General features: G+C 49.2%; 1 protein-coding gene across 1 annotated transcript in view; it reads left to right on the forward strand.

Annotated features, from left to right (window-relative positions):
- The first annotated feature begins 9,548 nt into the window (after positions 1 to 9,548).
- Positions 9,549 to 22,500, forward strand: part of PROX1 (prospero homeobox 1) — a 39,988-nt gene continuing 27,036 nt past the window's right edge. Inside the window, exons 1-2 of the mRNA XM_075147070.1 lie at positions 9,549 to 13,725; positions 20,199 to 20,306. Of these exons, the coding sequence (XP_075003171.1) occupies positions 12,004 to 13,725; positions 20,199 to 20,306 (1,830 nt within the window). The 5' untranslated portion in view covers positions 9,549 to 12,003. The remainder of the gene's footprint in view (positions 13,726 to 20,198; positions 20,307 to 22,500) is intronic.

Genomic DNA, 22,500 nt, shown 5'->3' on the forward strand with positions numbered 1-22,500 from the left:
CATTTTGTTGTCAGACTCCAAAGGGATAGAGAAATCACCCATGGTCATGGGCACACTGCAAAAGTTTTCCTAAGTTTCTTGCATCTGTTTTTTTCTTTCCCCCTTAATGAAAGAAATGCAAGCACAGAAAACTGTCAGCTTGCAGCAACCCTTTTCTCTTCAGAGGCACCAAAATGTGGAGGAGGATTTATTTCTGATGGGACAAACCCTGCAGCTGAACATAGACCTGACAACCCCCATATCTGGAGGAAATGTGGCATTTTGACCCAAAGTTTGTGACACACACCGAGCGTTAGTCAGAGGCACAGGGGCACGAGAACCCACAGATCAGAGCACACCCAGACTTTGAATCCAAACTTTGTTAACATGGATTAATTTTTGTTGGGATCCAAAACACTCATCACTCAGAAAACAAAGAGTGTGACTACCTTATGATCTATTCATTACCAGGAAAAGGACCCGAGACTTCTACAGGAGTTTGAAGACAGACTGGAATCTACAACAGTTCACTAGCAGGGACCACGCTTGCAGTCGGTTGGGGGACCGCAGGCAGAGAGGGACAGAAACAGCCTCGCACCCACCCACAGCAGCAAGAGGCTGCCCCGCTGCTGCCCAAGCCACCAGGCCCTGGAGAAGGCACCAGGGACGACTTTGCTCACTACAAAACCTGAACATGAGCTGCTGGCATGGGGATCCCCCGGACCCCTTCTGAGGGATTAAATTCTGGAGGAAGAAGAGCTTTTCCTCCACCTCTAAAATTTGGGTGATGGGTGGGGGATTACTTTTGCTGCTGAGCTTTGAAACATCAACTTACATTTCCTAAGAAGCTGCCTATCCTCCAGGATTAAAAAAGGGTCTGGAGCATTTAGTGTCAGAGAGGGTGGGCAAGTGCAAAGCATGCATTTCATTCCAGTTGGGTTTACTGGTGTGGCAGGTCGCAGGGCCAGTGTGTTTACACTTGAAAAAGTTGCAAGACACAGGGCTGGAGGAAGGTAACTCGCAAGCAGCTACAGAAATGAGGCAGCGGGGCCGGATGGTAGGTGGAAGCCTGCCCACATGGTACCCATGGCTGGGGCCAGTCTGGCTGCCATTGCTCTGCCGTGTGACCTTGGGGACATCGCTTCACTCCCAGTGCCTCAGTTTCTCTTCTGGGTAAATCAACAGTGGTTGAAGTTAAGTTGAGCCCCGGTGGTGACAGGCTCAGTGTCAGAGGCAGATATTTATTTATTAGCGTTTGCACGATTCGGCTTCACCTCTACGTGTATCCCGGTGTCCTTTAAAAGAAAAAAAAAAAAAGGAAAGAATTCAAGCGAGTCATTCACCCGCCAAATTTAGCCTATCTCCCCCTGCGTCCAGACACACTTCTGCACCCTTGTTCCGCAGCCCCTGCAGCACTTACAGCTACAACGGGAGGCTGAACGTGTCACCCCGGCAAGCCGAGCCCCCAGGAATAGGCAGGGAGCGAGCCCTCCCGCCGAGGCCGGGCCGGGCCGGCGGTGCCCGCCTCTCCGCGCCCGCGGAGCGCAGCGCGGGCCGTCGCTGGGGCCGCTCGCCGTCGGGGCGCCGCGGGCGGGCCACCCCAGCCCCGTCGCTCCCCGGCGGCGGGGGGCCCGGCGCCCCTAATTCTGAAGGTGGCATTTTACAGCAACTCGCGGCGAAGCCGTTCCGGCGGGCCCGGAGGGCGCGACGGGCACCGGGCACCGCTCCGGGGCCGCCCGGCGCTCGGGCTGGGGAACGAAAGCGGTAGCAGCGGAGCGCCCCGGGACGCGCTCCGCGACGCGCCCCGGGGACTTGCCATCATCCACGGCGCTGAGGTGGCCAGGCATGGCACGGCTTGCGAGGGCGCCCGGCCGTGCGGGGCTGCCCGTCCCGGCGAGGAGCGGGGCTCTCCCCCTGCCGCGGGGGCCGGGGAGGGCAGCGATTAAAGCAGCCCCGCGGTCCCCTCGCCTGGCACCGCGGCGACCGGGCCTGTCCGGGGCTGCCGCCTGCCGCCGTGTGCGCCCCACCGTGCCGGGCGCTGCGCCCCCGGGGGAGGCCGGCGCTGCGGCCGCCCCCAAAGGCTTCGCGTCCCGCACCGGTGCCGGGCTCTTCGTGATCCGCCGGCCGGGGCAGCGGCACGGAGATTTATTTTTCTTAACTCGGGAGCAGCTTCCTGGCCGCAGCGGCAGCAGCGCGACGGGGCCGCTTCGGCCGGTCCTGAGCGATTTCTTCGTGATCCGCGGCGGGTCGTTTGTCACATTACCCACCCACCCGCGCTAGAGACCCCGCTCCCGCCGCGGAGGCAGCGCGGAGCCGCCAACCGCTCCGACGCGGCGGGCAGCCCGGCCCCGCAGGCGGGCAGCGGGGAGCAGAGCGGCTGCGGGGAGTCCCCGCGGGGAGCGGCTGGCAGAAGCGGGCAGGACCGGGGGGTCGGGTTTGCTGCTCGTGCCGGCTCACAAACTTTGCCCGCGGAGGGTTGCCCTCGCAGCGCGCCCCGCCGAGCCACCTCCGCGCCCGGCCAGCCCCGCGGCAGGCGGCGGGGCTGCCCTCACGCACGCGTGGGGCTGGGCACCGCGGCTCCCCTCTAGCGAAACAGATCCCTAAAGTGGAAGAGATGGGGGAAGCGGAGCGGCTTCCCGCGCCGCCAGCAGCAGGGCGGACAGGGGGCGAGGCGCGGCCCGGCCCCTCGCCGCTGGCACGGAGCTGCGGCGCAAGTTTTGGCAGGGGCCGCCCGCGCCATTCCCGCCTGCCCTCGCCCCCGCCGGGCTCTCCCCTCCACTCGGGGCTCCGTCTCCCGCCGGCCCGGGCACCCCGCACGGCAGCCCCGAAGGGCGGGCGCGGGCGGGCCCGGCGAGGCAGCACCGTCCTTACCTGCCGCCGAGCGCCCTGCAGCGCTGCGCTGCCGCCTGTCCCTCCGCAGGGCGTTATTCCCTCTCCTCCATCTATTCCCCTGCCGCCTGCCCGCCTGCGGCTGTTTTCCGACGGGAAGCCTCGCCTCTCCGCCGGCAGCGGCCGGGCGACCCTCCGCGCCAACCGGGTCGGGGGTACGGGCGCTCCCTGCCCCACGCCGCGGAAGCCCCCGCTCACGGCGGGACAAAGGGCGCCCGGCGGGCTTTGGTCCGGCTTGCAGCCTGGACCTGCTGGGAAAATCCTCTTTTGTTTTTTTTTTCCCCCAAAAAAATTTTTTTCCCAAAGCTTTCCCGCCGGAGCCGGCCGGGAGCGGGCTGTGCCGAGCTGGGGATGGGTTTCAGCTGACCGAAACTTGGGGCGCGCTGTGCAGGGGGCTGGGCCCGGCGCCGCCCGCAGCCAGGACTCGTGTTTCGGCACCGCCGGTTGTTCCACGCGCCGCAACCTGACGCTCGTTTTCGTGTTTATTTTCTGTCTCGCACGTGGAAAGTGACCCTCGTGGCTCCCCCTTACAGCCCGGCGATGCGCGGCAGAGCCGCGGCCCCTGCGCGCCGGCGAGGGACGCCGTGCCGGCAGGTGGGCGGCCACGGACCCGTTTCTCTTAAAGTTTGTGACCCGCGTGGGGGCAGCGCCCGCGAGCGGGGTTTTGCTTCACCGCCCCGATGCTTAACGCGTGAAAGACGCGCACCCTGGGACAGCAGCCCCCGCGCCCCGGCACTCCTCTGCGGAAGCCTTCCCGCGCGGAAAACTTTCCCGCGTGGGGCACCGCTGAGCATCCCCTGCGGGGATGACTTTCCTAAAGTTTCCCTCTCCCCCTCCCCACGCGGGGCAGCTTTTGTCCGCCCCTCGCCCGTGCGCGGCGGGGGGGGGGGAGGCCGCCCCGTCGGGCCGCGGCTGCCGGCGCTCCCACCCCGTATCCGTCCGTCCGCCCGTCCGGCCCCCCCACGCAGGTGCGCGGCCACCGCTACCTTCCCGCGGGGGCGGGGCGGGGCGGCCCCTCCCCCTCGCTCTCCCCTCTCCCCTCTCCTCGCTCCTGCCAAGTTCTCCCCGTCCCCCCCGTCCGTCCCAAGGAGCCTCCCGATTGGGCGCCGGGCCGGGCTCACGTCACTCCGAGCGTGACGTCTAGTCTTCCTGTTTCCTTCAGCTGTGTCTTAAAGTAAATCTTGTGGCGGTGCGGAGCGCTCGCTCGGCTCGGCCAGCCCTGCCCAGCCCAGCCCTGCCCCGCGCCCCGCCACGCGCCGCTCCGCGCCACTCCGCCCCCGCGCCCGCTCCGCGCCGCTCCGCGCCGGCAGCCCCGCGGCCGCTGCCCGCCCGCCCGCCCGCACTCGCCCTCCCTCGCCCGATTATCATATTCATCAGCGGCGGGGCTCGCCGGCGGCGCGCGCGTGTCCGTGTGTGTGCGCGTGTGTGCGTGTGCGGGGCGCGTGTGGTGGGTGCATGTGCGTGTGCGTGTCTCCCTTTCTGTCTTTCCACCGGCAAAAAAAAAAGAGGCTCAGTTTCGTCGCCTTTGCACGGAGTAAGTACCCGCTCCCTCCCCGCGCCCCCGCTCCCCTCCCGGCTTTTTCGGCCTTTTCGGGTCTTTTTTTTTTTTTTAAATTCGCACTTGCTTGGGCTGCTTTAAATGGTCGGGGGGGGGGGGGGAATGAAATCCCCAGCAAAATCCCGATCACCCTTACCAAACCTGTGCTTCTTTTTCTAGGGGGCAAAATTGCAATGACTTTATTAGCTGAGTAGTTTTAATTCCCCGGTAGATAAAGCGGTCAGGATTTGTAAGCGCCGAGCCCGAAGGAGCGCTCACCGTAGCCTGCCCAGGGCTGAAGAGTAAGTGACCTGCTCGTCGTTAGGCGATCCTCCCCCCCTTCCCATCGCTCGCTCTCTGCCACCTTTTGTGGACTGGTCTTTATTTTATTCCCCGGGTTGGAGGGCAGTTGTTTTATTCTCTGGGTTGGAGGGCAGTTTTGCGGGGACGGAAAACGCAGCCGGTATTTGGCTTCTTTTTGTTGTTCCCAGCTTCCTCCTCCCCCCTTCCCCGCCGAAGTTCCCCATCCCCTGCTTTAAACTCCTGCTCCGGTCCTCTGAGCCTCCTCTTTGTCTTGTTTATTATAGCTGCCTTTCTTTTTGTCTCTTCCAATTTGCTTGTCATTTGCATGTCGCTAGTTCTCCTTTTTAGCCCGAACCGGGAAGGGCAGGGACTTTTTATTCTTATTCTTCTTATCCTTGCAATTACTTTTTCATTTCCAAGGGTGGGACGAGCTGCGAATTGTGGAAATGTATAGAAAATGGGATTTTAGTGGTAGGTAGCGAGCACATGAGAAGAGATCAAATGCAAGTCGCAGGATAAGAGCCTTGATCTGGGGACAGATTAGGATTATTGGTACTTTCTGTTTGTTTGGTTGTTGTTTGTTTTTTCTTCGGGCGGGGGTGATAATTTTTTCTTAGCCTTTGATGGAGATCTTTCTTGGCTTTTTTCATTTTCTGTTTATCGGCCGAGTGACCCGGAGCACTTTGCCATGTGTTTAAACGGAGTTAAAGCGCAGGAGGGAACGGTGCTGGGGGGCGTGGGGGCTGCGCGGAGGGGGCGCGCAGGGCTGTGTTTGGGGTGAGCGGCCCGGGCTGCGGCGGGGGTGGGGGCACCGAAATGCGGGGCCTGACGGGCAGCCGCGGCACGGCTCCCCGGCACCGGGCACTCCGCGGGGGCGGAGCGGGGCCGCCCTGGGGTCCGCGCGTCTTTGCGGAGGAGGGGAGAAAGTTGCGCGTATCCCCTGCGGTGGCTTCGCAGCAGGGCGGCGGCTGGCAGGGCAGAGCCGGCGGGGCAGGTGCGGGGCGGCTGCGGGGCGCGGGGGGTGCCGGCCGCCGCCTCCCTGCGCCGCTGGGACGGGTGGCGGGGTCAGCCGTGGGAAGCAAGTCGGTAAAAAAGTGTCTGCGGCCGGTCTGTGCGCCCGAAAGGCGCGTCCGGGGCGGGATGGAGCTCTCGGAGGGGTCAGCGCCACGTACGTGCGCCCCGTCTGCGGAGATAACAGATACGGAGGATATGAACTTAATATCTTTGACAAAGTAGGAGATGTCAATCACGGCTGGCAGGGGAAACGGCTGCAGGCTAGAGGTGCCCTTGAATGTCGGGCAAAAGTTCCCCGGGTGAGGGTTTGGAAACCCGATAGTTTCCCACAGGTCCCGAGCGCTCATGGTGGACGCTGTGGTGTTTGTGGCTGTGTGGCGAGTGTCACCCCAAAACCCTCACCCAGGTCTGGGGACAGGCGGGGGGCACGTGCAAGCACACCCGCGCATCCGTGGCCGTTGCTCGGTGGTGGAAACGTCCGGTGCTGTCTAATGCAGGGGACAGAAACACGGCTGTGTCACCGCGAGGTGTAAAAGCTCGGATTATTTGTCACTTCCATCGTCTGTAGAGGTTTGGCAGTACGCAGGATGAATTATACTGTGGCAGTTTCCTTACCCGTAGATTTGCATGTGGCACATACCCTTTATGTCGTCTTCTCGCAGTTTTTCTGTGAGTTGCCGTCAATCACATAAAGTTTACGACCACTGCAGCTCATTTTGCATTTATTTTATCTGCTTTTTGTCCAGAGCTTACCTTTAACAGCAGTATCACATACTGTGAAATGTTTATTAATACTCAAGGGTAGACAGAGTATCAACATTTCATGAGTTGATCTGTGATAAAAAGTACAATGTATATACTGTTCGCTAACAGCTCCCTATTAAATTATTCTGTAAAGTATCTTATATTTGCTGAATGGCACTGTCAGTGTATACAGTTAACTTTCCTGCCAGTTGAACTCCGAGGCCTCTCAGTTTATATGACTTGTCTTTTTTATGATCGGTTGATAAGTTAAGCTAGTCGTAAGAATGGACAGATTTTGAAAGTGGAGTTTAATTTGATTCAGGGCAGAATTCTAAATACTGCAATTTGTTCTCTCTAACTGATGATTTATTCTGTCTCAAAGTGCAGGCTAACTGCTAGATTAACTAATTCAAGAATTGTGATTTGACGACATCGTGTAGCATGGAGAAAAAAATCTTGGAAAACTTGGGCTGAGTTCATAGTAGGAATCTTGAGAACATTTCAGTATTGTCTCTGCACAGAGACCATGTGAGTTATTTTCTTCACGATCAGTGAAATAACAAGGACCAAACTCGCTTGAGAGGAGGAAAATGTTTTCAATTTTCTACCTTGAGTAGCTCGATTTCTTTTTCTCATTCAAAGAATCTGTTTCCTCAAACAGTGCCGAGCACGGATACGTGATGGAGGGCCGTGCATCTCCCCAAAATAAAGGCCTGAACTAATGAGATGCTGAATCCCTCCTGTTAGTGATCCCTGTCAGTTCTCCTTGTAGTCGATGGGCATTGAGGATGTTTGGCATTCACGGGAATTGCTGAATGCCTTGCTGGATTGGGCCCTGGGTACCACCAGGTTCATAAAACGAGGGTAGTTTTTTTCTTTAAGGCTAGAGAGCAGGTAGCATAATTTTGAAGTAAATCAGGCTCTGATTTTTACTACTTCTTATGGAGAAATCCTAATAAAGTAGTTGCTACTGCACAAATAGTTGCTCATCATTTCTGCCTTGTTTCAGATTCTTTGATTAGACGTCTCAGCTAAGGGAGTTAGATAACCTATTCTCCCAAGAAAACTTGTGTCAGAGCCGTACAAAAAGGTAGTACTTCCTCATTAGTCGCTAACGTGATTTTAGCACTGAACAGATCTATGGTGAATAGATGTCATCTGTTCCTCAGATTTTAGCTGTGGTTTTGTGCGTGAAATGCTGTTGACTGGAATAATTTTCATCCTGCGCTTCCTGGCTGATTCTGGCAAAGCCATACCCCGTGTAGCGCTTTAGAGTGAAAGATCTAAATATTTCTATTAGCAGAAGCGTGTTAAATTTCTTGTGTGGTGTTGGCATAATGGGCTGACATGAAGCAGGCAGATGCTGGACCAAAGAAAGTAGTCGGCTTGTGAAAAGATAGGAACAATTTCAGCTCTATAAACTGATACCTCCTTGAATTCATCCATGAATATTCGTCAAGTTTAGCACTTTACTGCTGTGTATTTAATGCCTGTTTAGGTTAGGCTAGGGTCCTTCAGAGCGGCTGAGGAGGGTGAGTTTGAATTTACATCTCCTTTGCATCTCATAGGTGTATGAATTAATCTAGGAGGAAATGATCAGCATCTTTGTAGATCAAGATTAGTTAACAAAATTGATTACAGAAATTGATTTATTTGTAATGAGTGCGATTAAATACTTGACATCATAGTCCTTTGTAAAGACTGTTCTAGCCAAAGGTTTGGTAACAGTAACTCTTGGATACCTAGAAATTAATCTGTTTCCAGTTAAAATGTCAATGCATATCAAACGGATATGAAATAAACCCATGTCTGTAGCTGCTGTGCTGTTAAGAGGTTATTCATAGCTACATTTTAATCGTATCTCCTTAAACAAAAGTTTTGAAAGTAAATTTGTAAATAAAATACTGCAAGCTATGTTTATGGATGGACTTAAAAAGTGCAGAGGCCCTTGGTATGATTTTTAATTACATGGGCATGGAAAATGTTCGGTATCTGAGAAAGCTGCATCATGCGAGTTGAGGCTCGAGATGTGGAGGGTAAATTTAACATAAACTACACTTGGCATGCAAGGAGTATGAAAAGTGACGTGTAAAGCAAATTTAACCTTCACAAATTTAAAACTCTGTAACTCGGAAAGAAATGATGCTTCTGAAGATTTCTTCACAGATCTTGACAACCTGAGCTATCTTTCTCTATATATAAGCTATCTTTTCTATATATTTCTGGATAGCTGTACAGAGACATTAGATGTATGAAATATAGTTTTGAGACAATGTGCAGCCAAAGTACTGGTACTACGTAAAGGACACAAACTTCCTAATTATTTTTTTCGCCCCCAAGAGTTCCCTATTTATCCAGTTCTAATCGCTATCAAAGTCTGCCTTCGTGGCTGGGATTTTGCATCCCGCTGTACGTGCCATTCCACTTCCCTTGAGGTGTGAATTGGTTTTGGTCCTCCGAGACCAAAATATTAACTGCCTGGTCTGTTCTGTCAGGCTAAAGTAGAACTATTTCTCATATTTAAGCCGAAAGGCACGTAAGCCTTAAAGCTGGCAGTCTGTAGGCTCGGAATAACACCAGGGCAAATGGGAGACGTTGCTTAATACCCAGGTTAAGTGTACGATAACTCCGATGCTTTCAGCTTCCAGCGAGGGAAGGAGGGGGCATCGCTCCGGAGCACCTCCTGCCGCATGTCTGCGGTGGCAGGAACGGACAGGCGAGCAGCTGCTGGTACGGGGGCTCGGGGAGAGAAAAATGGACACTGGGGAGGAAGGATGCGTGGCAATGACCTTCCAACCTGGCGCAGGACAGCCTATTTCCTGAGCTGCTGACTCAAGGGTACAGCAAGCCCTCCCCATGCGTGTCCTTGGTTGGGATTGGGCAAGAGAGAGGGAAACAGTGGTCAGGCACCTCAAATTTGCTGGGAAATGTGCAAAACTTGAAACCTGACATGAGGTTTTTGGTGCGAGTCTGGGAACTTATTGCTGGATCTCAATCAAGCATAGCTTGACTACAGAAAAGGAAGGAAAAGCGTGAAGGTTTTTGGTGTTGGTGTTTTTTTTTTTTTTTCCCTATTGGCAAGTATTATCTTTACGGAGAATGCCTTTAGAATACCTTACGTGCAGTAAGCAACAGCTCTTTCGGTTATCTTGCAATTAGTTTGTATCGCTTTCAAATGAACACCACTAGACTGAGAGGTCAGCCTTGACCCTGGTTTATTCTGTGCCAGTATCGCCTACTTAAAAACTCTGGTGGCGGTCGCCCCTTTCCACCCCCTGAGGACTTGGCCGTTAATTTACAAAAACAACCCTTCTGAAATCCCAACTCCTCCGATTTTTTCTAAATGAAGACCTAATTGTAAGAGTCTGATTCTGCCCCCTGAAAAACTCCATTTGCATTAATTGAGAGAAAGCAGGAGATGGTCTTTTACAGCACATACTGCCAAGCAGGGCCTGATCCTACCGCTCGCACGTAACCGGATTTTGGTATCCCTGGACTCCAGGGGAGTTGCGTGCGGGGGGGGATGCTACTTGGAGTGCAGGTGGTAGAATTGGGCCCCTGCAACAGAACTCCTTGTTATTTTACTGTTATCATGAGGTCTCCAAACTTCACTTGCTTAATGTCCTTCTTGATAAGGAATGATCTCTGAAGGCAGTGTCCTGATAACAGTGTAAGGCTCTGGATTTCCCATCTGAATTCATGACTTTTTTTTTTTTAAATTTTTATCATTCTTTGCTTTCCTGTAATCAAGGAGCCAGTAATGTAAACAAACATCACGTCCCTTACTTAACTGTCTCTGACACCAAACCTCTGAAAATTCTTTTAGTACATCCAGAATACGTGGGCAAAGGCTGCAGAATAAACATAATGTTTCTAAGTATTAAAAGCTTTTTTTTTTTTTCATCCTGATTGCAAACTAAGCATTGACTACTGTCTTGATTTTACAGATTATTTCATGCTGAAATTATGCCTATTTGCATGGATAGTCATTCTTTAAAACTAGCCACAGATGCAGTCCTAGGGAGCACGTAGATGTTTTTACAGGTGAACCGAAAGAGATGGGAGCAATTCCAAAAAGTCTGCGTGCTGCCTTTGGCAATATACCCTGTTATTGTGAAGATTGTGCTCTGTTAAGCAAATGTAAAGTTTAATATTAGATAAGCGTCGCATGAAAAATATTTTAATTTTCCTCAGTGTTAAATTTTAAGAAACAGGAAAGAGCGTCTAGTGCTTTAGGTGCAACGTGAGTTTAGCATCACTAGTTAATAAGTCACAAATTATGTCAAGAGCCTTTTACAAAATGCAAGGAAGTGTGTTATCTTTTTATGCTGTGTTCCTGGGAAACAATGAGAGTTCATATAAAGAGAAGGTATCTTCCTTTCTCACGCAGCTGATTGATGTTATTTCTTTCATCTTTCCATATTTTTTCTCATCTTTTCTGCATGTCACAGGAAATAAGATTCTGTGTATTCAAAATATTACATGTAAGAAGGGCTTCACTGGGCATTCGAGATACTGTTCTTGGAGATTTTTCTAAAGCAGAGAGATGTGACACTGAACATGCCTTGTTTCTGCTATGCAATAAATTTAATGTCATGTATTTTAGTGTACAAAATACAGAATCTTCAGCCTTTGGTAGCGGGGCTTGGGGAATGTAAGTTAGGAAAAGGGAAGGAATGTATGGGGAATTCAAAACCCTCTCATGGCTAGTCACTGGTACATACGAGGCTACGTTAACGAACTGCATTTTGGCCTTTATTTGATCACATCTCTGTAAATATTATAATCCGACTATAAAATATTTTAATGCATTTTTGCTTTGCTGAATAAATGTTTCCCTAATGATTTAAGAGAGGGGTTTTTTTTCCCTATTGTAAGCCTAAATGCATCTATGATTTCTTTGCTTTTCACATACACATATACTACCCTACCTACAATTAAGTTAAAGTTGTTGTTTTGACCTTCGAATGTTTATTTACCAGTTTTATCTCTCCTTAAAAAGCAAAACTACAATTACAGTTTTTACATCGCAATTGAATTTTTTTAATCCAAATTTTATACAATTTCTTGTTTTAACAATAAATCTTAAATAAGGAGTACTTTCATCTTCTTTTGTAACATGTATCCCAATGCCCTAAATTTAATCAATTGGTTGTCAGAGGCTGTGTTCTTCTAATCTACTCTTTCTTCTGAAGATAAACAGTATCATTTTAGGCATTTGTGCAAGAGAATCATATTACTGGTGCTTAAGCAGTTTTTGCTTTTTTAAATCTTAATCCATCTTAAACCAGTGGAGCAGAAATATTTAAAAATGTTTCATTTCAAGCAGAGTGCATAATAAATTGCAATAATTGTAATGTGCCATAAATCCCAGAGCCTATGCATTTTGCATTTTATTCAGGATTGAGGTCAGGAAATTTGGAGAAATTTAAAGAAAATGATTCATCAGTCCTTTTGTTCTGTTGGCCAGGGTCCCAGGATTCTTGAGCTGAGCCCAGCTGACAAGCTTTTGAAGATGGCACAATAACAGTCCAGTGATGCCTGACCATGACAGCACAGCCCTCTTAAGCAGGCAAACCAAGAGAAGAAGAGTTGACATTGGAGTGAAAAGGACGGTAGGGACAGCATCTGCATTTTTTGCAAAGGCAAGAGCAACGTTTTTTAGTGCCATGAATCCCCAAGGTTCAGAGCAGGATGTTGAGTATTCAGTGGTGCAGCATGCAGATGGGGAAAAGTCAAATGTACTCCGCAAGCTGCTGAAGAGGGCGAACTCATATGAAGATGCCATGATGCCTTTTCCAGGAGCAACCATAATTTCCCAGCTGTTGAAAAATAACATGAACAAAAATGGTGGCACGGAGCCCAGTTTCCAAGCCAGCGGTCTCTCTAGTACAGGCTCAGAAGTACATCAGGAGGATGTATGCAGCAACTCTTCAAGAGACAGCCCCCAAGAGTGTCTTTCCCCTTTTGGCAGGCCGACTATGAGCCAGTTTGATGTGGATCGGTTATGCGACGAGCACCTGAGAGCTAAACGCGCCCGGGTTGAGAATATAATTCGGGGTATGAGCCATTCCCCCAGCGTGGCATTAAGGGGCAATGAAAACGAAAGAGAAATAGCTCCGCAGTCCGTGAGTCCCCGAGAAAGTTACAGAGAAAACAAACGCAAGCAAAAGCTGCCGCAACAGCAGCAGCAGAGTTTCCAGCAGCTGGTTTCGGCGAGGAAAGAGCAGAAGCGAGAGGAGCGCAGACAGCTGAAGCAGCAGCTGGAGGACATGCAGAAGCAGCTGCGCCAGCTGCAGGAGAAGTTCTACCAGATCTACGACAGCACCGACTCCGAAAATGATGAAGATGGCAACCTGTCTGAAGACAGCATGCGCTCCGAAACCATGGATGCGAGGGCCGGCGACTCCGTTGGCAGGTCGGACAACGAGATGTGCGAGCTGGACCCGGGGCAGTTCATCGACCGGGCGCGGGCCCTCATCCGGGAGCAGGAGATCGCGGAGAACAAGCCGAAAAGAGAAGGTCCCAAGGAGAAGGAGCAAGGGCCAAACGCCTTCCACCCCGAAGGCAAACATCTGGCCGAGACGCTGAAGCAGGAGCTGAACACCGCCATGTCACAAGTTGTGGACACGGTGGTCAAAGTTTTCTCCTCCAAGCCCTCCCGCCAGCTTCCTCAGGTCTTCCCGCCTCTCCAGATCCCGCAGGCGAGGTTCGCCGTCAACGGGGAGAACCACAACTTCCACACGGCCAACCAGCGCCTGCAGTGCTTCGGGGACGTCATCATTCCCAACCCCCTCGACACCTTCGGCAGCGTCCCCATGCCCGGCGCCACCGACCAAACCGAGGCGCTGCCCCTCGTCGTCCGCAAAAACTCCTCCGACCAATCCGCCTCGGCCCCGCCGGCCGGCGGCCACCACGCCTCCCTGCACCAGTCCCCGCTCTCGGCCACCGCCGGCTTCTCCACCTCCTCCTTCCGCCACCCCTTCCCGCTGCCCCTCATGGCCTACCCCTTCCAGAGCCCCCTGGGCGCCCCGTCGGCCTCCTTCCCGGGGAAAGAGCGCGCCTCCCCCGAATCCCTCGACCTGACCCGGGAGACCACCAGCCTGAGGACCAAGATGTCGTCGCACCACATGAACCACCACCCCTGCTCGCCGGCCCACCCCCCCAGCGCCGCCGAGGGCCTCTCCTTGTCCCTCATAAAGTCCGAGTGCGGTGACCTGCAAGACATGTCCGAAATCTCGCCCTATTCGGGAAGTGCAATATCCTTTTCCAAAGACGAGCGATAACCCGGCGGTGGCCGGTGGGAGAGGACGAGGGGCCATGCCGGTGCCCCGGGGCCTCCCCCGGGCGCTGCGGGGGAGCGGGTGGGGGGCTTGGCGAGGCCAAATAAAATGCCGGGTGTTGACTCACGGTGCTCCTTCAGCCACGGTGTTCACATAAAAAAGCCACCAGCCCTCCCCAAGCCTTTGGGGATCAGAAAGCGAGCCGAGCCCACGACCCGGGTGCCAGTGGGTTTCCCTGGGCCGGCGGGTCCTTCCCCAGGCAGGGAGGTGATCGAGGGGGCATCGCCCTCGGCCGAAAGCCACGGCCGCCTCTTTTCCCTCCCCTGCCAGGCCAACGCACAACCCGTTAATGGTGTCATGGCTGGGGCTCGCAGAGAGCCACGGTCCGGTCATCGTGAGCCTTTAGCTCTCAAGCGCGTAAGGGAAACGAAGCACAAAAGACACAGGTACTGATATATTCAGGCTGCATCAAGTTCTTTCCCCCACCCAGAGGTCTGTTCCTCAGCCCTTGTGCAGCTGCCTGCTATGCATGATTAACCTCTGTTCAGCCATACACAGAAATCTTTTGTCCTAACATACACAAAGCAAATTATTTTGGAAAGCTGGAGAGAACAATTAAATATAAAACTTCAGCTGTATTAAATTTACAGGACACTTCCTCTGCTTCAAAAAAAAGATGATAATAAAATCTCTCTTTTTAGCTCAATAGCAGGCTTTAGTTAAGGGAAAAAAATCCATCTCTGCCTTTATTTAGGCATATCCAGACATAGTAATGATCTTTTCTTTTTTTTTCCTGGAAACTAGTACTAGATTTTTTTTTTTTTTCTTTTTTAGCAATAACACCTCCCACTCCTTCCATCTTTTCCCCTAATGTGCTTTTTGGTCAAAAGATTTTTCTTCCAAGTACAGTTGTATTAAAAGTGAATGAAATACCATGTCTGCCCCATGCTAAAATTGAGGATTTTGCATCAAGGGTAGATCGACGTTTTTTCCCAGCAGAAGGCAACAGCACAAGCACAGAGCCTTAGATGCAGCTAATTTCATTCCCAAGTTGATGAAAGTAATTGCGACTGAATAACTCTGCCCTTCCCTGAGTAATGGTAGCGATGCTGAGGAACTTGTCGCCTTTCCAGGGGTATCATGTGAAGGCAGATGCCCAAGGCTGTGCCCCATCACTGGGTATCTTCTAGGCAATTAATAACTCTGGTGGTTTTAGATTAATTTAACTATATTTTCTGTAGATGTGTTAAATCCTCAGGAGGGTACTGGCAGGGCTTGAGACCCGCTGGTTACCTGGGCTTCCCATCCCTCCCATGGCAGTGGGCACCACTGGGCCGAAGGCAGGTGCTGCAGGTCCAGAGCCCATCACTACCAGCCTTTGATCTAACTTAGGTCAAGTCTGAGTCAAGAATTGCTGCTGTCTGACCTTTATGAATAGTCCCGTTTCTATAGGGGGAAGTGTTCCTGGTTTGAAAGCACCTTCCTTAGCTGTTGGTGTTTTCGAGAGCCAGCTGGTAGTGGACATGATGCTTGAGGGACCTCTTTCCCGAAAGAGGATCTCTCTGGTGCATTGGTAGCAGGGAAATCTTCTCCTCGCCATATGCATTGTATGGCAAAACAGAGGAGTCGGTCTAAATCCAGCATCACTTGCAGTTACTGCCAGCTGCTTTTGGAGATCCAAACCGAAAATCTCTCCTGCGTATTGAAATGCAAGCTGCGATGCCCGGAAAGCAGTCCTGAGGTCAACAGGAGTGGCAGCTGAGGGCAAGACTCAGGCCAGAGCAATTAAGTAATTTCTACCAAACAGTACAGTGGCATACTAATTGTTTTTGTGTAAAAGTTCTCCCATCCTGGGAGAGGAGTCAGCAGAGGTGAAAAATATCAAGCGTGTGAACTTGGAGTAGTTCTGGGGCTGCACGTGATCCTCTCCACCGTGGAGCATCTCTCCCTCGCCCCTGCCGTTTCTCCCCCTTTTTCCTGCTCAGTCTCACTGGCGGTCGCTAACGGAGCTTGTTGCTTCTGCTGAAACAGGGGTGCGAGAGTCCCCTGCACCTCCCAGGCTTAGCTGGGGGAAACGCCGAGTGGAGTGACTCCCTTCCTCCTCCCTTGCCCCGCTTCTTCCCCTGCCGTGGTGAAAGCGCTCCGACTTTCCCACCTAGATGCTATTGCAGGCTGCAGTTTGATCTGGGGTTAGATACAGACCTGCTGGGACAAACAGGTTTATTAAAGAGCACTTCTACACAACGTGTACCCTGGTATACGGCTCAGCTGTGGGGATGGATGCTCATTTGTTCAGGTAGCTTGCAGTTTCCAGGGAAAGGTGCGGTGTGGAGGTTGGTTGGTTTGTGGTCAATTCTGTTGTGGCACTTTTATTTTACATGGTTGAATGTGCACGTATAGGGAATATATTTCTTGAGAGAAGCAGATCTTTCTTCCCTGCAGAAAGCAACATCTGTTTTCCTGGACAATACAGCCAGGATGAGAACATAAGACTAGCAGATACAGCCAAGTTCAGGTTTTAGTAGTAGGCTAAAACACTGAACCAGCCTGTTTTTTGGTTTTTTGGTTTTTGTTCTTTTTTTTTTTCTTTTAACCAATGCCTGTAAAATGTATCTGATTGTTCTTTGCTGAATTGCAAAAGGAAATGGTTAATGTTTGTTTATGTTGCTAAACAAGATAAGATGCACCTGCAGCATGAATTCCCATCTTGGTCATGAATGCAGGCTGTATCTTTGCAAACTAATCTGTTTAATCAAATATTAAGTTTTATTCAAATTCCAAAAGAAACAGACAGCGAATTGTTTTTCTGCATGGTCGTCTTTGTCATGCATCCTCTTTGCATCTCAAGAAAAATAGCCTTGTTCAGTCCCAAAACATTTGCATAGCTCAAAATTGAAGCACAACAGTAGTTTGTGTGCTGTTAAGGCGTCTGTAAAGGTGAGGCAGTTTAGCGTGCTCTCCCTGGCAGGAGGGCTTTAAAACATTAGTGAAACTTTCTACAATTTATTTATTTTTAAACAGAATTCCAATCCAACTGGAATGAGTTTCACAGTCCCAATATATGAAAGCTATAATTAGTGAATTACAACATTTTGAAATGAGGAGTTATTACATCTGACTAGAATTAAACTAATTAAACTTAAAAAAAAAAATGAGCGATTGTACAGCAAGCTGGATAACTCCGTGCTGTTGATAAAACCTGGGCGATGAACGAATACTTTCTAGCCAGCCTGTTCTTTGAAGGGTCTTGAGGATGCTCTGAGATACAGCTATTTGGAGCTTTGCTGATTAAAAGCACCTGAGGTGTAACTTAAGGAGCAGCTTGGCTTTGCTAGTGCAGATTTTTTTACCTGATGCAGCCTATTCTTACCTCTTTTCCTTCGGCTCAATACATGTGTGGGCTAGAAAAGCCTGTTAGAGCATTTGTGGGAGCTCAGGCTGAGAGTAACAGGAGTGAAAGATCATCGCTGAAAAATATTTTTGCAAAAGAGGAGCGTTACCTCGGAGGATTGAAGTGCAAATGAGTCAAATGCTGTGCAATGCCACCCTGGTGCTTCTCCGGTTAAAACACCGAAGAGCGTGTATATGTTTCGTTCCCAGTCTTTCACTTCCCATTTCTTAGTTTTTTCCCTTTTTGCTGCCGCTGCTGTGTTAGGTGAGGCTACGTTGTACTGTGTAAACGCACGACGCTGAGACTCTCAGGTTGTTTGAACACCGCTTTAGGTTCAGCTGCAGAACACTGTTCCTCTGATCTTTTATGTTCCCGAGCAGATGTCTTTCATTAATTTATGGATTTATCATCTTTTCTTTCTCTCCCTTTTTTTTTTTCTTCCCTTTTTTTTTTTTTACACCTGGCAGCTGGCTCAAGTTTCAGCAGTTATTGTCTATTTTGCATTACCCATAGAATTGAATGTCATCTGTCTTCACAAAGCTATAGCTAAGAGAATTGAGGCAAGCCACACGAGCTGCTGGGACAGAGCTTGTTTGCGTTCCATTCGGCACCCCTCCTCCCTTTACCTCCTTAATATTTATTTGTGCTCGTTTTCTTTCCTGGCCTTGAATGGGGCTTAGCTCGTGTTCGGTACAGCTGTATGTTTACTGAATCTATTTCATCATGAGTCATTGTGCGTGTGTAAGTATCCTGGAAACAGCTAGTGCTTTCTTGGAAGAACAGTTGCTTTTCAGCCCAAGCACTTAAAAAGGAAATTAAGCAATTGGTCAGTTCAGTTTTTTTCTGAAATAGCAGTGGGTTATCTAATTCTTAGCTCTTAAGTCTGTCATTAACTATTTTTTGCTAGATTATTAGAGATCATATCTTTTATCACAGTAAAGCGTTAACCTTAGGATCAAGATATAAAGATTTGTTGCATATTTGATAATGCTTTAAGGCTGCCAAGTGCTTAAGAACAAGTATAATTTTAATAAAAAATGGATTTCTGGGAATTTGAGTCTCAGAACATCTTTTAATACACGTTTCATGCAATATCAATATCCTCTGGCATTAGAGCAGAAAATATTTAAAAATCCTAAATGCAGAAGGAATCCAAATGCTTAGACAACTGTCTAATATGCTTAAATCCAGCAAATATGAGAGCTTTTTTTGAAAGTTTAAGTCCATCTTTGAGCTTGCATTGAAAGAGAATATACGCCAAACCCAGTATTAGCATGTTGTCAGCGTCGGAGAAATTGCAAATTAAGGAGACTTGGGATTTTTTTTTCTTCTTTTGCTTATTGGAGTACCCCTTTGGACCTCCGCTTTCCTGAAAGGATCGCGTAAGAAAATGGATTTCTGGCATAGAAGTTTTGATTTGTCTAAAACTCTTATCACTAAGCGATAGGTGACAGCTTGCTACTATTATTTCACTTACGTATTTTGACAGATGGCACTGCAGAGTGTAATGCTCTTTTAGACTTCTCTATCAGTCTAATGGAGGTAACTGGAGGTTCTTTCAACTCTTCTCTTGGCACAAGAAGTATGTCAGTCATAAATTATCTTCTTTGTAATCATTAAGCATCTAAAACAAAATGCAAGTTCAGCTGAGCCGTTTTCCGTGTACTTCCAGATAATAAGAGGTTTTTCAATTAATATTGTCAATGACTTTTTTTTTAAATGCTACATTTTTGCAATCTAAGAATGAACATTGTAGCTGAAATAAAGCAAGAGGGTTTCAGCAGATTTCACGAATTAGGAAAGAAGGAATTCTGCTGAAAAAGCCTAGCTAATCAGCAGTAGCCTGCTGATAAAAATCAGCCTGGGTTTCCCGTCTCGAGGCCTGGAATGAGATGTTCTGTGCTGATGTGCGCCCGGCCGTAAGGTGGAAGAGGCACCTTGGCTGCAGCGCATCTGTCGACTTGGTTGACCTTCCCCCCATCATAAGGTGTGAACCGAGTGAAATTTTCAACAATTGTGTTTAGGAGAAACAGTCCTTAGAGAAGCTTCTGGGAAGAACCCTTAATTGACCTTGTGGGGGCCACATTGATTTTCTCCACGTGCATCTTCATTTCTGATAAATTATAAAGCCATTAATTTGCTGAGGAAATGGCAGGGCCAGCCTGCGGCACAGATGTGACCAGAGCCGTCCTAGCACGCAGTACACAAAAGAGAGCCAAGAAGCCGGGAGAAAAATCAGCAAGCCGAGATTGTTATGGTTAGCTTCACATTCCCTTGGGAACTCTTTTAGTTGCTTCTGTTTACAGATCTAAAAGGTAATGATGTTTCCAGGATAAATAGGCTGCCTTATAGGGTAAGTGGCCATTTATTGATCCGCTAGCCCACATTTATCGATTGGTTAGCCCCAAATACAGCTTCGTTCTCCGAGGAGTTAACTGTGTAAATCAGGAGGCGACAAGTTTGTGGCGGGGGGATTGAGCGGCGGAGGGGCTCTGCCTATTACAAATTTCGCGTTGATTTGCAAGGCAGCCACTGGCGCAGAGCTACAGCAGGATTGGAGGGAGTTACTCAACATGTTAAAATTTAGTGACACCAAGGAAACAGGTGAAACGTGCTGCCTGTATAAAACATTGCTCAAAATGATGAAGTGCCTCTGATTGTCTCACATGCATTAGCTTTATTTGAGAGAAAAAGAAACTTCAGCTGGAATTGCAAAGGAGAGCGAGAAAAAGCTTCCGATAAGTTTTCTGCGGCACATGCTTCGTGCATTTGTTTCCTTAGCAACAAGTGAACATACATACGGTACACAAGCCGTAAACTTGCGAGATTCCCGAGACCCAGCACCAAAACTGCTAGGAGATACAGGGTTTAAGTTACATGGCCTCGCATCCCTCGTTTAGCTGTTGTACAGAAAATTACAGTGCAGCAATTTAAATGTTAATATTTTCTCCTGTAGTCTGGGGAACTGTAGAGTATTTAAGGGGGCACTTTGCTAGCTCAGCGTGTTCAGAAACAGCTTTCTCAAGAACAGCGTTTTCCTTTACTAATTCAATCCTACATGCAGGAAGGCTTGTCACCGAATCACTTGAAAAAGGCCAAGCTCATGTTCTTTTACACCCGGTACCCAAGTTCCAATATGCTGAAAACCTACTTCTCAGACGTAAAGGTAAGAAAATCTCTTCCCCCCACCTCCTTACTGCATGCTATATTTGCTCATGAAATGGTATCATGTTATCATATAGAGATAATAATATTTCTGGGCACACAAAGGTTACAGCTGACTTTATTCACTTGTTCTTCCTGTTGAGGTGTACCCTGCCTGTGCCTAGACGAGGAAAGTTTTTAAATTAAAAATAAAAAATCATTGAAATTTTAGAGCAAAGTAAGAATAATTATGACAGTAAATTAAACGGTTTTCATTATACATATCCTAGTAAAAAAAGATTTCTGTGGTGGTAGAAATGTACTTCCAAGAACATTTTGGAGCAGTTCTCAAGTGCTCCCTTATTGTTTCATTTCGGTTGGTTTCCTCATATTTGTGCTTACATAAGCAGAGTGTAGAATCCCTTTCTTTCTGTCAAAAAGAAACAGTACATTGAAATTCTCTATGCAGAAGCTGCTTAAAAACAAAAGTGATGATTGTCTCTTATTTACAACTTAATTTGTTGTTGATGCAGAGTACACTGAGCATAAGGAGGATGAATAAAGTGACAGATTCAGGCCACATTATTCAAATGAGGATATGAAAGCTGTCGACATACAGCTGCATCCTCCCTCATTCTACAGAATATTAGGACCTCCTGATTTTTTTTCTAAAAGTAATTGTTCCTTCACATCAACTTGATTTTGTGTTAATCATCTAAGTTTTTTTTTAAAAAAACATAGATTGGGTTTTAATGATTATAATGGCGTACATGGTGTCATTATCTAAGTAACTTTATAAACATTACATTAGCTTAAATTAGTTTGTTACATTCCCCCCCCCCCAGAACAAATTACAGAAATCCTTCTTTTAACCAGTTTTGGGTTATGGGTTTTTTCGGTCTTAGTGGAAGATTATCGCAGAGGTTTGTGAACTTGGCCCAGTTTCTGCTGCTCAGTTCTCTTTGGTCAAGTTTCCTGGCAGTTTTTCCCTTTATTTTTTTCATTTAACGTTGCATGCGCTTGCACAGCTCACTTCACTTCTGCCCCTCACAGCCGTGCCCTTGGAGGTTCCTCTTATTCAACGGCGTGTGCTGAGCGGATGGTGACAACATTTATAAAAAGGAGGGGGGGAAGCAATACAGGCACTTCCTAGGCTAAATGGCCGGTCAAGAATCATTAAACACACAAAAAAAGCTGCGAACGGCGCAGCGGGCCAAGTGGAGGGTTTGCTCTCAGAGTGGATCCACCTGGAATGGAAGAATGGGAGGGAGCGTTTCAGGCGACGCTGCTCCGATGAGCTGCCGCAGCCAGATGTAGCGCTGGCAGCGCTGCTCGGGAGGGTCCTGCTCTGGGGCTACCCTCCGCCCTCCCCCCAGGTGTTCGCAGGGCCAGGTAGAGCGAGGTAGCGATGGTTTTTTCCCTGGCATTGCTGCTTTTTTTCCTCTTTTTAAGAAGATACGTCCTTGCGTGTTTGCGTGCCCATGGTGACTTTGTCTTCTGACAAAGTTGCGTAATATGCAGAAATTTGCTCGTGTGCCACCTTACATTTATGCAGCACCAGGAGAAACCCAAAAGTGCTTTACAAACCACCTGTGTGGGATGGGGTCATTCGCCCAAAAGCGAATGCAGCCATCTTCTTGGGGGACACGTGACAGCCACGCAGGGTCAGCAGCACTGCAGAACCAGGGGTGTAAATATTAGATGTTCATCTTTTCTTGCGCTTTTCCTTACCTCTGAACGCTTCAGAGTGCTTCACACTCTGTGTTTGCAATTTCTTGGGCCAAATGATGCTCCCCCTTTTGCCCACATGCAGTCCCATTAGCTTCACCGCTCCTACTTACGGAAGCGAAAGGATGTAATTTTGCTTAAATGGAGCCAGAATGTCCTTGTGGTTTAAGCAGGTGTCCCCTACCAGTACCGATGGGGACTGCTGCTCGCCGCTGGAACGCTCTCATCCATGAGTTGAAAACACATATGTAAATAGGTACCCTAATGAGACGTTTCCATGTGCTGCGCTGGCCAAATGTTTGGCGCTGAAGATCGTGGCTATATTAATAAAGATGTATGCGTAACATGTAATACTTGAAGCAATCGTATTTAATTTCATTACTAATTGCCCTTAAAAATGAAAAGAAACTGTATTAACACAGTGATTTATTTCAGAAATGTAAATAGGAGAATAAAGCTTGGGAACAATTCGAATATCAGGGCCAGGC

Source organism: Calonectris borealis, chromosome 3 (genome assembly GCF_964195595.1).
Source record: "Calonectris borealis chromosome 3, bCalBor7.hap1.2, whole genome shotgun sequence".
Classification (NCBI taxonomy): domain Eukaryota; kingdom Metazoa; phylum Chordata; class Aves; order Procellariiformes; family Procellariidae; genus Calonectris; species Calonectris borealis.